The sequence below is a fragment of the Callithrix jacchus genome, chromosome 16, assembly GCF_049354715.1.
Source record: "Callithrix jacchus isolate 240 chromosome 16, calJac240_pri, whole genome shotgun sequence".
Classification (NCBI taxonomy): Eukaryota; Metazoa; Chordata; class Mammalia; order Primates; family Cebidae; genus Callithrix; species Callithrix jacchus.
The window spans coordinates 53,290,235-53,302,102 of record NC_133517.1 but is presented as its reverse complement, the minus strand read 5'-3'; the positions used below and the strand labels follow the sequence as shown (position 1 = coordinate 53,302,102).

At 64.4% G+C, this 11,868-nt stretch overlaps 1 protein-coding gene across 2 annotated transcripts; it reads right to left on the bottom strand.

The window, feature by feature from the left end:
• Positions 1-539: 539 nt before the first annotated feature.
• On the bottom strand, positions 540-6,435 carry SCRT1 (scratch family transcriptional repressor 1). Of its 2 annotated transcripts, none has more exons than XM_002759167.6 (2): positions 5,989-6,435; positions 540-4,029 (listed from the first exon to the last, which is right to left on the bottom strand). In XM_002759167.6, the coding sequence occupies exons 1-2, from the start codon at positions 6,101-6,103 to the stop codon at positions 3,098-3,100; spliced, it is 1,047 nt and encodes a 348-aa protein (XP_002759213.2). In that variant the 5' UTR covers positions 6,104-6,435; the 3' UTR covers positions 540-3,097. The 2 variants fall into 2 exon arrangements, with proteins under 2 accessions (XP_002759213.2, XP_035132633.1); XM_035276742.3 differs by lacking the exon at positions 5,989-6,435 and adding an exon at positions 4,760-5,066.
• Between the last annotated feature and the right edge of the window lie 5,433 nt (positions 6,436-11,868).

The window sequence follows — 11,868 nt, the reverse complement described above, 5'->3', positions numbered from 1 at the left end:
TCAGACACTGGAGGAGCTCATTTGGGAAGCCTGGGGGTTAGAATGTGGGCAGCAGGCCACAGGCAAAGGGCCAGACCTTGAACCCTCTGCTGTCCCCATTTCCTGCAAAAGCATCTCAGAGGGCTTGGGGTGGCTCTCAGGCCTTCCGGCACAGCACAAGGAGATCCTACAGGGAGAGAATAGTGGAGGCACCCAGGCTGGGGAACTGCAGCTCCTACTGTACCTACCCTGCCCACTCTGGACAAACCATGGGCTGGGCCTGACTTTGGGCTAGAGCCCCTTAGTGCTCTAATTCCTGGTGCAGAGCAGATCCACCTACCCCAGGGGAAATGCCAACTGCTTTGCCTTCAGACCCGATGCTCCTGTGGTTGGCCTACTGAGCTAGCCCTCCCCAGTGGAAGAAGAGGGCCCTCTTGTGAAAAGCCTCAGCATGACCCTTGCAGCACCAGCCTCTGAGGTACTGCCTGACTAGGAAGACCCTCCCAGCCACCCCCAAAAGCATGGGCCCAGCCCAGGACACATCAGCCCGACACTCCAGATTCTATCAAGAGTGGCATTTATTCTCCTTGTGGAGGTGCGGCGCTCCGGGGAGCTGGTGCTATTGTGCTTAGGAAGGAGATCTGTCCGTCCGTCCGTCTGTCCGGCCGGCCTGGCCCCAAACGGGGGCGGAAGAAGGGCACGGCCCGAGTAAAAATCCCGGCCTATTCCGGGTGGGAATATGTACAAGGCGGCGGGGCGCAGGCGGGGGTGGGGGCGGGTGGGCCGGTGGCCGCAGCCCCCACCCGAGACCCCGCACCTCGGGCCCTAATTGTAGAATCAGTACAAAATAGGTGCTACCTAAACGTTCCTTCTACCTGAATTCGCTAAGTCGGTTATTGTGCTGCTTAGTTATGGGGGCGGGAGGGGGCCCATGGCTTTCCACGGCGGCGAGGTGTGGGGGGAAGCAGGACACCCTGACGGGCCCACAGCCCTCCAGCTTTCTCCTTAGGTAGGCAGACAGGAGTATGGGGTGGGGTGGGGGCGCCTGTGTGTGCGTGTGCATGCAGCACATGTGGGCAGGCACCACGCCTGGTTGTGTAGGGTATTGGACCTGGGCACCGCTATGCAGAGCGGCGGGTCATCCTTGTGGGGCAGCCACACTTGCTGCTGGGGGTCAGTGAGGGTGGCCACACCATAGGCTACAGCTTCCACCTTCTCCGGCCATGGCTCTGCCCCTGGCTGGACATGGCAAATGTGTGTTGGCCAGGGAATCAGAGAAGTGGCCACCTGTGTGGGGGCCCAGTGTCTCAGGGCCCTAGAGCCCTGGGTCTGTCCCCCTCAGCTGGGACCAAAAGGCCTAAGTCAAAGGTAGAGCCCAGCTGTGCCCAGCAGGGACTGGTTGAGGTGGGGAGGAGAGTGGGGGGCATCTGAGCCTAGGGACCTGGTCTCTGCATCTGCCGTTCTTCCCTGGCCCGCCCGAGCCAGTTGAATCCCTGTCCTGCAAACACCTCCCAGCAGGTGGTTGCGTTCCTGGCGGACTCAGCAATTCGCCTGGCACATAGCAGGTGCTCAATGAACGGTGAGTGAAAGATTAATGACTGAAGGAGGGGTCTTGGGTGCATCCACCCCACCGCCGCCCATGGAACCAATACACCCGCCGGGCTCTGCCGTGGCAGTCGGGGAGGAGTGGGGAGAAAGTCTGCGCGGCCGGCCCCGCGCAGCGTCCCTGATCTAGGGGCCTATGGGGTGGGTAGGGCAAGGGGATACCTGATTCTCAGTAACTCTAGAGGCGGCGGCAGCTTCGCATGCAGTGCGCATTATTGCTCTATAGTCGGCATCGGACTACCTAAGAGGGAAGGGGAGCGGGCAGCCCCGGGTAGGGTCGGGAGGAGGGGTGGGGCTGCATGCAGTGACGTCACAAAGGCGGCGGCCAATGGGGCGGGCCCTTGGGGTGGGGTCGCCGCCGAGGCTTTGGCATAGACGGGCGAAAGTTGGCAACCGAATGAGGGCGGGGCCTGGGTCTCAGGGGTGGGGCCTGCCTCTGAGAGGCGGGGCCTGAGGCGCCCAGCTAGGGGCGGGCCTCGGAGCGTGGAAAGTAATCCCGGACATCCCAAGCCCCCGGCGTCGGCGGGCAAGATGGGGGTTCAGCGCCCCCTCCCTGACCCAAGTGCAATCCGTTCATAAATAAAACGTACAAGTACAGACAGAAAGAAACCCGACGCGTCCGCAACCCCCCCCAGGGGGCTTTACCCGCAAAGCGAATACAGAGGTGTGTAGAGGGCAGCACCCAGGCCTGCCGGTCGGCCCCGGGAATCCGTCCTCCAACACGAATGCCCAGGGTACGGGGGTGGGGGCCCGGGGCAGGGCGGAAGCGGGGTCTGAGGAGGTCGGATAAGTCCATGCGATTCGATATGTCATTATTATTCGATATGGAGGACAGAGCCCGGGAAGCGGGGCTGGAAGAATTCGGATTTGGCAGAGGATGCGAGGCGAGGGTAGGAGGGCGGCTCCAACTGAGGCCCCAAAGCAACCCGAGAGAGAGGGTGCCGCCGTCCGCCCCTCTCCCCGACCCACAACTCGTCTAACACTCCCGGGAGTTCCGCGAAGACTGTCAGGCAGGGGCGCCCCTGCAGGCCCGCCCGCTCCTCATCCGCCCCGGCCTGCTGCCGGGGAGGGGCCGGCTCCCGGACGTCTGGGCGGCAGGACCGGCGCTAGAAGGCTTGGGAAGGGGTGGGGGAAGACCTGAGTCCCTGCGACGCGATCCAGGGGCGCAGAGGCGGGAGGAGGGGCTCCCTACCTCACCTCACCCCCGTCTTCAGAGACCCAACTCGGAGATGAGGTTCGGTTCTGGGTCTCATCGACCCTATTGCTGGGAGAAAGCCGGGGGCACCCTGGAGGGGAGGGAAGGGGGCTCGGGGTGGGTCTCCCCTCGGGACCCTATTGCTTGAAGGGGCCAGCAAGGCCCCTGGCGGGCGGGGCGGGATAGGACCGGGCCCGCCTCCCCCTATTGCTGTGAGGAGGGGCCCGCCCTCCGGCCCCTCCATCCGGACGCCCGCGAAGACTTCCCTGGGGGGCCGTATTGCTGACAGCCGACCTGGCTGGGGGAGGCCCCTTCGCCCTAGGCCTGCACAGGGCTGAGCTGTGGCGGCGCAGGAGCCGCGGGGCCGCCGGCGCCGCCCTTGAAGCAGGCCGACTCGTAGTGCTTGTTGAGATAGGACTTGAGCGCAAAGCTCTTCTTGCAGCGCTTGCACTGGAAGTGCTTGAAGGCCGAATGCGTCTGCATGTGCGCGCGCAGGTTGGAGCGGTCGGCGAAGGCCTTGCCGCAGTGCGCGCAGCCGAAGGGTTTCTCGCCGGTGTGTGAGCGCATGTGGCCCTGCAGCAGCCAGGGCCGCGAGAAGGCTTTGCCGCACACGCCACACTTGTGGCGCAGGTCGTGCGTGAGCAGGTGCATGGCCATGGCCGGCATGGACACGTACACCTTGCCGCACGTCGGGCAGCGCCGCGCCAGCTGGCTGTCCAGGCTGCGGTGCGTCTGCTTGTGGCGGCTCAGGTTCGACGACGTGGCGTACGTTTTGCCGCACTCGCCGCAGGCGTGCCGGCCACCAGCACCTGCGGCCCCTGGCCCAGCGCGCGCCTCGGTGCCAGCCCCCGCGCGCGAGCCGCCCCGGCCCCCAGATCCGGATCCCACGCTACGCCCACCCGCCCCGCCCCCGCCTCCGGCATCGCTGTCGGGGGCCGCCGCCGAGGCTGTGGAGGGAGCGGCAGCAGCGCCGGCACTGGAAGCCTTACGCCGCGAGCGCCCGTCGGTGATGAAGAAGGCGTCCGCCGCGTAGCCCTCGCTGACGGCCGCGTCACCGTTGATGTAGCCGCCCGCAGCGGTAGCCAGCTCCGGGCGCGGGGTGGGCGGCGGCGCAGAGCCTGCAGCTGCCGGACCCAGCTCTCCACGCACAGCTGCCGCGTACATGGGCTCCGGCGACGGCCCTTTGAGCAGCGCAGCCTCGGCGTCGCCATCGTAGACGGATGGGGGCCCCACGTAGTCGCTGATGTACCCTGCGGGCCAAGGCGGACGGACAGTGGGAGGGGAATGGGGCGGCGGCAGAACACACAGGGGCGGTGGGAGACAGGAGACGCGGACCAGGAGACCCGGGTCCGGGAGAGAAGCGAACAGGGAGAAGGACAAAGGAGAGGGGGCCGAGGGACCGCAGGGCAGAAAGGATGGAGACGGCAGGGAGGGGAAGAGAGGGAAGGAGAGGATGAGACAGGGCCGGGCCAGGCTCCGCCCCCGCCGCCCCACCCTCGCGGGGAGGAGGAGAGAGGAGCATCTTCGGGCGCGGCTGCCCCCCTTCCCTGGAGCCTCAAGGTCAGGGGGGAGGGGCGGTGCTTCCTCTCCCTCCTCCCCCACCCTCTGTACCCTCCCCCTCGGGTTCTCCCCACCTCAGCAGTTTTCCCTGATTATGCAACACACTGCAGACCCGCGGCGCACAAAGCCAGGACCGCCGGCCCAGGAACCCCTCTGTCCCGCCTCTCCAGGGTCCTTGCCGGCTCTCGCCCTGGCCTGCAAAACACGCGCTCCATTTTGATGCTGACCCCCGCTGGCCGTCTAGTTCCTCCAACACGCTCTGAAGACGTCTCCCTTCTCCAGTTACTCCGGCCTCACCAGCACCTCCCACAGCTCTCCTGCCACCCGCTGGACTTGACCCTGCCCTTGCTGCCTAGGCCACAGTCTCCTCCATGCACTCTGCTTCTCCCCAAAACTCCCTCTCACCAACCTGCACCCTACCTGTTCAACATTGCCCTCTCCCGCTCACACCTGAACCCCTTTCAGGGCCTTCTCAAGCCCCTGAACAGGTGACGAGGGAGACACCGAGGTGCAGAGAGGGCCAGGGCGTCCACCTTCACAGGGAGGAGCTGCAGGAGGGCAGCATCATTCATGCGGGGGCTGCAGTTGTTCCCCAGGCACAAGATGGATCTCATAACTTCAAAGTCACAAATGCATGCCCCTCTTCATGCCCTGGCTCCTTCAGAGTTACACCCAGTCTTCCAGCACTGTCAGCCCTTGTGTCCCCTCACAGAGTGGGCTGCACACTGATCTTCGGAACTCACCACCTCTTCAGTCACACAGGGTCACACATGCAGTCACCCCGGACACACTCTCAGTCACATGGTGCACAGCAGCCTCAGAGTCACATGGTCCCATGTAGTGGCACACAGGCGAGCACATACACACACACAGGGTCACACACAAGCGCACACGGTCACATGGCCACACACAGTCACATGGACCCACACAGGCTCACACTCCTGCAGGTCACACTTGCTCTGCCACCCCACGTTGCTGGCACTCCTGTCCCCCTCTCCTGCATGCTGACAGTTGTCCTTGAACTTGGGCACCCTTACACAAAGAGCCTCCCCCTGCCTCCCACACCTTGGACGTCCCTTGCTCACAGCCTCCTCCCTGCTTCCTCTCCCTGACCCAGGCTTCAGGGAAGAGACTGCTGCTGCCTCTGCTCTCCCCTCCGATCTGACAGGTGGGCGGCCCTGTTGTATCCCCCCCCCACCCCGCCCCACTCCCTGGAGCTCCCTGCATTCCCCAGCTAGCCCTAGCAGGTGTCCTGGTGCAATCAAGGAAGAGGAGGGTGGTGAGGCAGCCCCGGTCTCTGAGTATAGGTTTGTGTGTGCCGGTATAGCTGGGTCCTGCCATGGCAGAATCCATGCGGCTGTATCTGTTCCAGCCAGGGTCAGGGTGTGGGTCCATGTGTGCCTTCGGGTACCTCCAGTTCCTGATCCTCTTCGCCACCCTCTATCCAGCGTCAACACTCTCCCTGCCCAGCCTTGGCCTCTGCGTTCCCCTTCCTCCCCTCTTCAGTCCAGGCTCCAGCTACAGCCTCTTGCCGGTTTTGGTTCCTTTCAGTCTGTTTCCCCCGGCTCCGCCCTCCGCCCCCACACTTTGGCCCTCCACCTTCCAGCAAAGCCCCAGGCCCTGCGTCCCAAGCTCAGACCAGCGCTCACCTTTATCGTGCAGTGGCACGCCGAGGTCGCTGCGAGCGCGCCCGTAGGAGCTCTCCAGGTCTGCCGAAGAGAACGTGTCAAGTTTGACCTTCTTGACCAGGAAGGACCTGGGCATGATTCCTGCGGGGCTCCGGCGCTGTGGGCCTGCGGAGCCGGGGCTTGGGGGGGCTGCGGCGGCAGGGCCTCGTCACCATCCGAGGAACGGCAGAGACAGCGCGGGTACCCACTCTGGCCTTTGGATGCTGCCGCGCGAGTGGTGTCCTCTCTCCTTGCTGCCCTGCGTCTCCTTTGGGGCCCCTCCGGATCCCTCTTCTTTTCCCTTCCTTCCTTTCTTCCTTCCTTCCTGCTTCCTTCCTTCCTCCTCGCCTCTCCTCGCCTCGCCTCTCTCCTCTCGTCTCCTCTCCTCTCCTCTCTCCTCTCCTCTCCTCTTCCTTCCTTCCCTTCTCTGGTCCCGGCTTCCCAGCCCGCAGTGCCGCCCCTGGACAGGCGGGGGAGGAGACTGGGGGGGCGGAGAGGGGGGAGCGGCTCCGTCCCGGGCCTGGAGGCGAGTGGGTGCAGGGCTGGCCCGGCTCCGTGGCCCCCTTCCCCTCCCCCCCCGCCGCCGCGGCGGAGCCTCAGTCAGCGGCCCCCCATGCCCCCGGGGGCGGCGGCGCCGGGCTCGGAAAACGCGGCGGCGGCGGCGATAGCAGCCCTGGCAGCTTCAGCACCGCGGCCAGCGCCGGCCTGGGCAGCACCGCGGCCAGCGCCCGGCCGCGCTCTACCGGCCTCGCGGGGAGGGGCGGTCCGCGGGGGCTTGGCCGCCGGGCAGGGGTCCTCGGCGGGGGTCTCTGGGAGGCTTGCTTTATTGTTCTGCAGCCGGAGCAAGCGGCGGCGGCGGCGGCGGCGGCGGCGGCGGCGGGCGGGGGGCGGGGGTCCTGGGGGGAGGGGTGCGCAGGGAGGGCGGGCCGAGGGTGGGACAGGGGCTCCGGGGGCGGGGCTCGGCTCTCGGACAGCTCCAGGGGCCGGCCTCCTGAGCCCGCAGCTGCCTCTGCCTGCGGCCCGGCCCAGCCTCTGGCTTTTAAAGCCCAGGAGCTGGGGAAGGGGGAGGGAGAGGGGGAGAGGCCGGCGGAAATGGCTGCGCTAGCCGGAGCCCGGGCCTGGGTCTCCTGGGAGGGGTCCTGGGGATGCCTCAGCCTGCGCGTGTGGGGAATTCCCCCGCGGGGCTCGGGTAACTGCGACCGGGCGGTCAGCAGCATTGTCGGAATTGTGGAGAGAAATGGAACCGGGCCTGGGACCCACGCGCCCGGGACTTGGGGTCTTCTGGGGAGGAACGCACGGCGGACCCCAGTCCGGCCTGCCTCGCTCCGAGCCTGGGGCACGGGATCTGCAGGGGCGGGCGGGGGAGGCGGCAGCCGGAGAGGCGAGTGCTGAGGCAGCGAAAGCGCAGCGTGCGCCCTGTGCCGCAGTGGCTCCTGCCGCTCGGTCACCCGGGCTGACCCGGTGCCCGCTGGAGGGGCCTCCCCGCCCCCGTCTCTCTCCCCCGGGGCGGGTGTGCAGCGCAGCAGCGTCGCTGCGAGAGGGTATGGAGGGGGAAAGGGGGGCTGCCACGACCCTGCTTCAGAAATTCTGTGGCTTCGGGGGTTTTCTGCCCTTCCGCCCGGCAGCATCTCCCCCCGGCATCCCCGCAACCAGGCGGATAACCCTTCCCTCTGCCGCCCGCCCGGCGTTTGCAGGCCCTATGACGTCAGGCTCAGCGGCCAATAGCGGGGCGCCGGGCGCGGGGGCTCCGGGGCTCCGGGCCGCACAATGGCCGCGCGCGGGTGCAAATGTCCCCAATTAGGGCCCGGCGCCGCCATTGTCCCCTCACCCGCCCCGCCCGGTGGTCCAGGTCTACGTCCTCCAAGCGCGCTCCCACGCGCCCCGCTGTCGCTGGGGACCAAAGTCGCGGGGGCGGCCCCGGGGAGCGTCGGGGCGCGGGTGTGCCGGGAGCGCGTGCGATGCTGGCGCGCGCTCGATGAGGCGCGCAGTGACCTTGCGCGGGGCGGGCCCGCGGATAGCGGCGGGGAGCGCGCGGCAGCGAGCCATGGGGAAGACTGCCTGCGGGGACGCGCCGCAGTTGCTGAGCTCAGCGCCCCGCCCCGGCCGGCGGGCCCCGCGCGGATCCCGGGTGGGTGTGACCTCGTTCGCCCGCGCGGGGGGTGCGGCGGAGACCACGGACCCGCTTTGTGCCAGTCGCCCCGACCCGGGCAGCGGCGGGACATTCATCTTGCGTGGCAGGCGCTCCCGAGGGGTGGGGGCGGGGCGCGGCCGCCCCCTTATCGCGGAGCCGCAGCCGGCGAGGCTCGCGGTGGGGGCGGGGGCGGGATCCCCCTCGGCCACACTGCGCGGGTCCAGGCTCCCTCCCAGGGGGGCCGGGCCGAGGCTCAGCCGGAGGCGCGGTGCCAATTAACATTTTGATTGCGGGACTGGGGGGCCATCTGGACCGAGGCCTAATTACCCGGCAGACCCTCGGGGCGCCGGCGGGACGTGCGGGTGCGAAGCCCTCATCACCCGGCGCTCACTGCCTCCTGCCGGACGCGGTCCCCGCCCTCAACTCTGTCCTTACTACTCCATCCCTTGCCTCCTCCACTCGTCCTAGTATTCTTGCCTCTCTGGCCCCATACTCTGGTCCCTCCGGCCCCCAACTCTGTCCCCTTCCTCATTCCTCCGTTCCTCTACTCCGAGCCCCCACCCGTCTCTCTCTTTTGTCCCTCCCTCCACCTCATCCCTTCTGCCTGCGCCATTCCTGTCACCCTACACTCACTCCGTTTCCCTGTCCCTCCATCCACCCTCTCAGCCCCTTCCTCTCCTGTCTCTGTGCTCATACCTGCCCCTCTCTATCAACCTCCTCACCCCTTCGCTCCCAGCCCCCTTGACAAAAGAGGCCAGGCGCTCCCGAGGGGACCATTGGGGCAGCCCTTGCTCCCGCTCGGGTGGAGCCTGCAGCCCTCCCCCCCCCCCACCCCCGGCACCCCTGGCGGGAGGACAGCTGGGTCCAGGCCTTGGCCATCAGTCTGCACCTACCCGGTGCGGAGCACACATGCGACCCGGGCACAATTGCTTGGCCTCCTTGCCCCGCCCCCTGCCTCAGCATCCTGACCCCCCCTTTCCTCCTCACCCCCAACATCAGGAGGTCGATGTGGTGCCCCAGTCCTGGGCCCCAGCTAGGAGAGGCTGGAGGAGGACAGTGGACGATTCTCGAGCTTTGGAAAAGTGTCAGCACTCCTGCATGGGAGGCCTCTCGAGTCTCTTACTGAGAGCTGCGGCCTTGGGAGGCTTTGTTGCAAGAGAGGAGATGGTCAGGACACAGGCTGACTTGGCCCCCAGCGCGTCAAAGTCCCAGTCCTCCTCTCCACTCCCTGCAGAGCCCCAGCTGGGGAGTCTCTTCCTGCCACCCTGATTCAAGCCCCAGTTCTGCCCCTCGTCCCTTTTAGTGGGTGCAGTTTTGGCTCCAAATCCTCTGTGCCCTCTGCTGCTGGCTGCACCTCTCCCTGCCCTTCCCAGGCCCCATATTGTAGAAAGGTCAGTCGTAAGGGTCAGGGGTTCCCACTCTTGTGTCCCCAGCACCCCACCCTCAGCAAAGCCAGATCCCCTGGTGCACTCACCCTTGACTCTGCAGTCACACTCTCATCCACCCCTGTCCTATTGAGACTCCAACGCAGCAAACCAGTGGACAGCCCAGATTCGAGGGTTCACCCTGCTGGACAGAAGCAATGGGCAGAGAATGGGGTACAGTTACTGGTGGCGATAGAGCACAGTTGGGGCAGAACATGAGAACATAGACTTGGTTTTTGTTTTTTTGTTTTTGTTTTTGGGACAGAGTTGTGCTCTTGTTGCCCAGGCTGGAGTGCGATGGCAAGATCTGCTCACCTCAACCTCCGCCTCCCAGGTTCAATCGATTCTCCTGCCTCAGCCTCCCAAGTAGCTGGGATTACAGGTATGCTGCACTACCACGCCCAGCTAATTTTGTGTTTTTAGTAGAGACAGGGTTTCTCCACATTGGTCAGGCTGCTCTTGAACTCCCGACCTCGGGTGATCCGCCTGCCTCAGCCTCCCAAAGTGCTGGGATGACAGGCATGAGCCACCGTGCCCAGCTGAGGACACTGACCTGGAGAAGAGGTCAAGGCTTAGAGGGGACAGGCAGTCTGCAGAGGTTTATTCACGAGAACATTAGACCACCAGGAATTTGGGCACGATGGGCAGGCATGAAGCCACAGTGAGGGCTACTGGGTGGTTAGTGGCCGATGACGCATGCTCCAGCTAGGATGCTCAGGGAGAGGAGGGAATTGGGGTCTGCAGGCTTCAGCCAGGAGCACAGGAGTGGTTGAGGGAGAGAGAAAGCAGCCCTCAGAGAGGGCTGTGGGGAGGGACAGCATGGAAGGAGGGCCCTCAGCAGAGAGGTTGCGGGGTCGCTGGGGACAGAGCTCAGGAGAGGGTTACAGGATGGTAAGGTCTGTATTCCAAAATGGTTCTGATGGGGTTGGGGGAGGCATGGGGATGAGGGCGTGTGAGGAGTGGCTCCCTGTCATCCCAGCACTTTGGGAGGCTGAGGCCGGGGGATCACCTGAGGTCAGGAGTTCAAGACCAGCCTGGCCAACATGGTGAAACCTGTCTCTACTAAAAATACAAAAATTAGCTGGACGTGGTGGCAAATGCCTCTAAACCCGGCTACTCGGGAGGCTGAGATGGAAGAATCACTTGAACCTAGGAGGCAGAGGTTCCAGTGAGCTGAGATTGTACCGTTGCACTCCAGCCTGGGCATTCTCAAAAAAAAGGAATCAGAGACATCGAAATTAAATGACAAAATGCAAATTTTAGGGGTTTTTTTCTTGTTTATTATAGAAAATATCAAACATGCACAGATGCGCAAAGAGTCAGGTGATTTGGGTTCCCCTCTGCCCAACAAGCACCTTCACTAAAGACCAGCCATGGGCATCATGCTTCCTCCCTGACTCCCTCATCATTTGGAAGCAAATCCCAGACATCGCATCACAGAACGCCATTTTTGGCAGGGCTTCATGGCTCACGCCTTGGTAATCCCAGCAGTTTGGGGAGCTGAGGTGGGCAGATCACCTGAAGTCAGGGCTTGGAGACCAGCCTGGCCAGCATGGTGAAACTCCGTCTCTACTAAAAATACAAAAATTGGCTGGGCGCGGTGGCTCATGCCTGTAATCCCAGCGCTTTGGGAGGCCGAGGTGGCCAGATAGCAAGGTCAGGAATTTGAGACCAGCCTGGCCAACATGGTGAAACCCCATCTCTACTAAAAATACAAAAATTAGCCGGGCATGCTGGCAGGTGACTATAATCCCAGATATTCGGGAGACTGAGGCAGGAGAATCACTTGAACCTGGGAGGCAGAGGTTGCAGTGAGCTGAGACTGAGTCACTGCATTCCAGCCTGGGCAACAAAGGGAGACTTCGTCTGAAAAAAAAAAAAAAATAGCTGAGTGTGGTGGCAGGCGCCTGTAATCTCAGCAACTTGGTAGGCTGAGGCAGAAGAATCATTTGAATGGGGAGGCAGAGGTTGCAGTGAGCTGAGATCGCGCTACTGCACTCCAGCCTGGGTAACAGAGAAAGACTCCATCTCAAAAACAAAAACAAAACAACCCACGGTCATTTTTCTCTTGATAAAGACGTGAGTGGGGGTGTGGGGGTGGGGTGGGGGGGTGGGGGGGTGGGGGGTGGGGGTGTGTGGGGGGGTGGGGGGTTGGGGTGTGGGGGACAGCTAAGGAGCTGCAGAGCTAAGCCTCCACCTCCTGCTCAGGGCCAGCCCAGCTTGAGCTGCGGATGCCTGGAGACACAGTTGGACCCCACCTCCTTCTTGCTTTCAGCAGGGCGACCCCTCAGTCTCCTGTGTCCCCTG

Bases quoted from the DNA above. Each gene is read 5' to 3' on its own strand.
- SCRT1 (XM_002759167.6), bottom strand. From the start codon at position 6,103: ATGCCCAGGTCCTTCCTGGTCAAGAAGGTCAAACTTGACACGTTCTCT. The intron at 4,030-5,988 runs GTGAGCGCTGGT...CTTGGCCCGCAG, and splicing joins CGTGCCACTGCACGATAAAG to GGTACATCAGCGACTACGTG.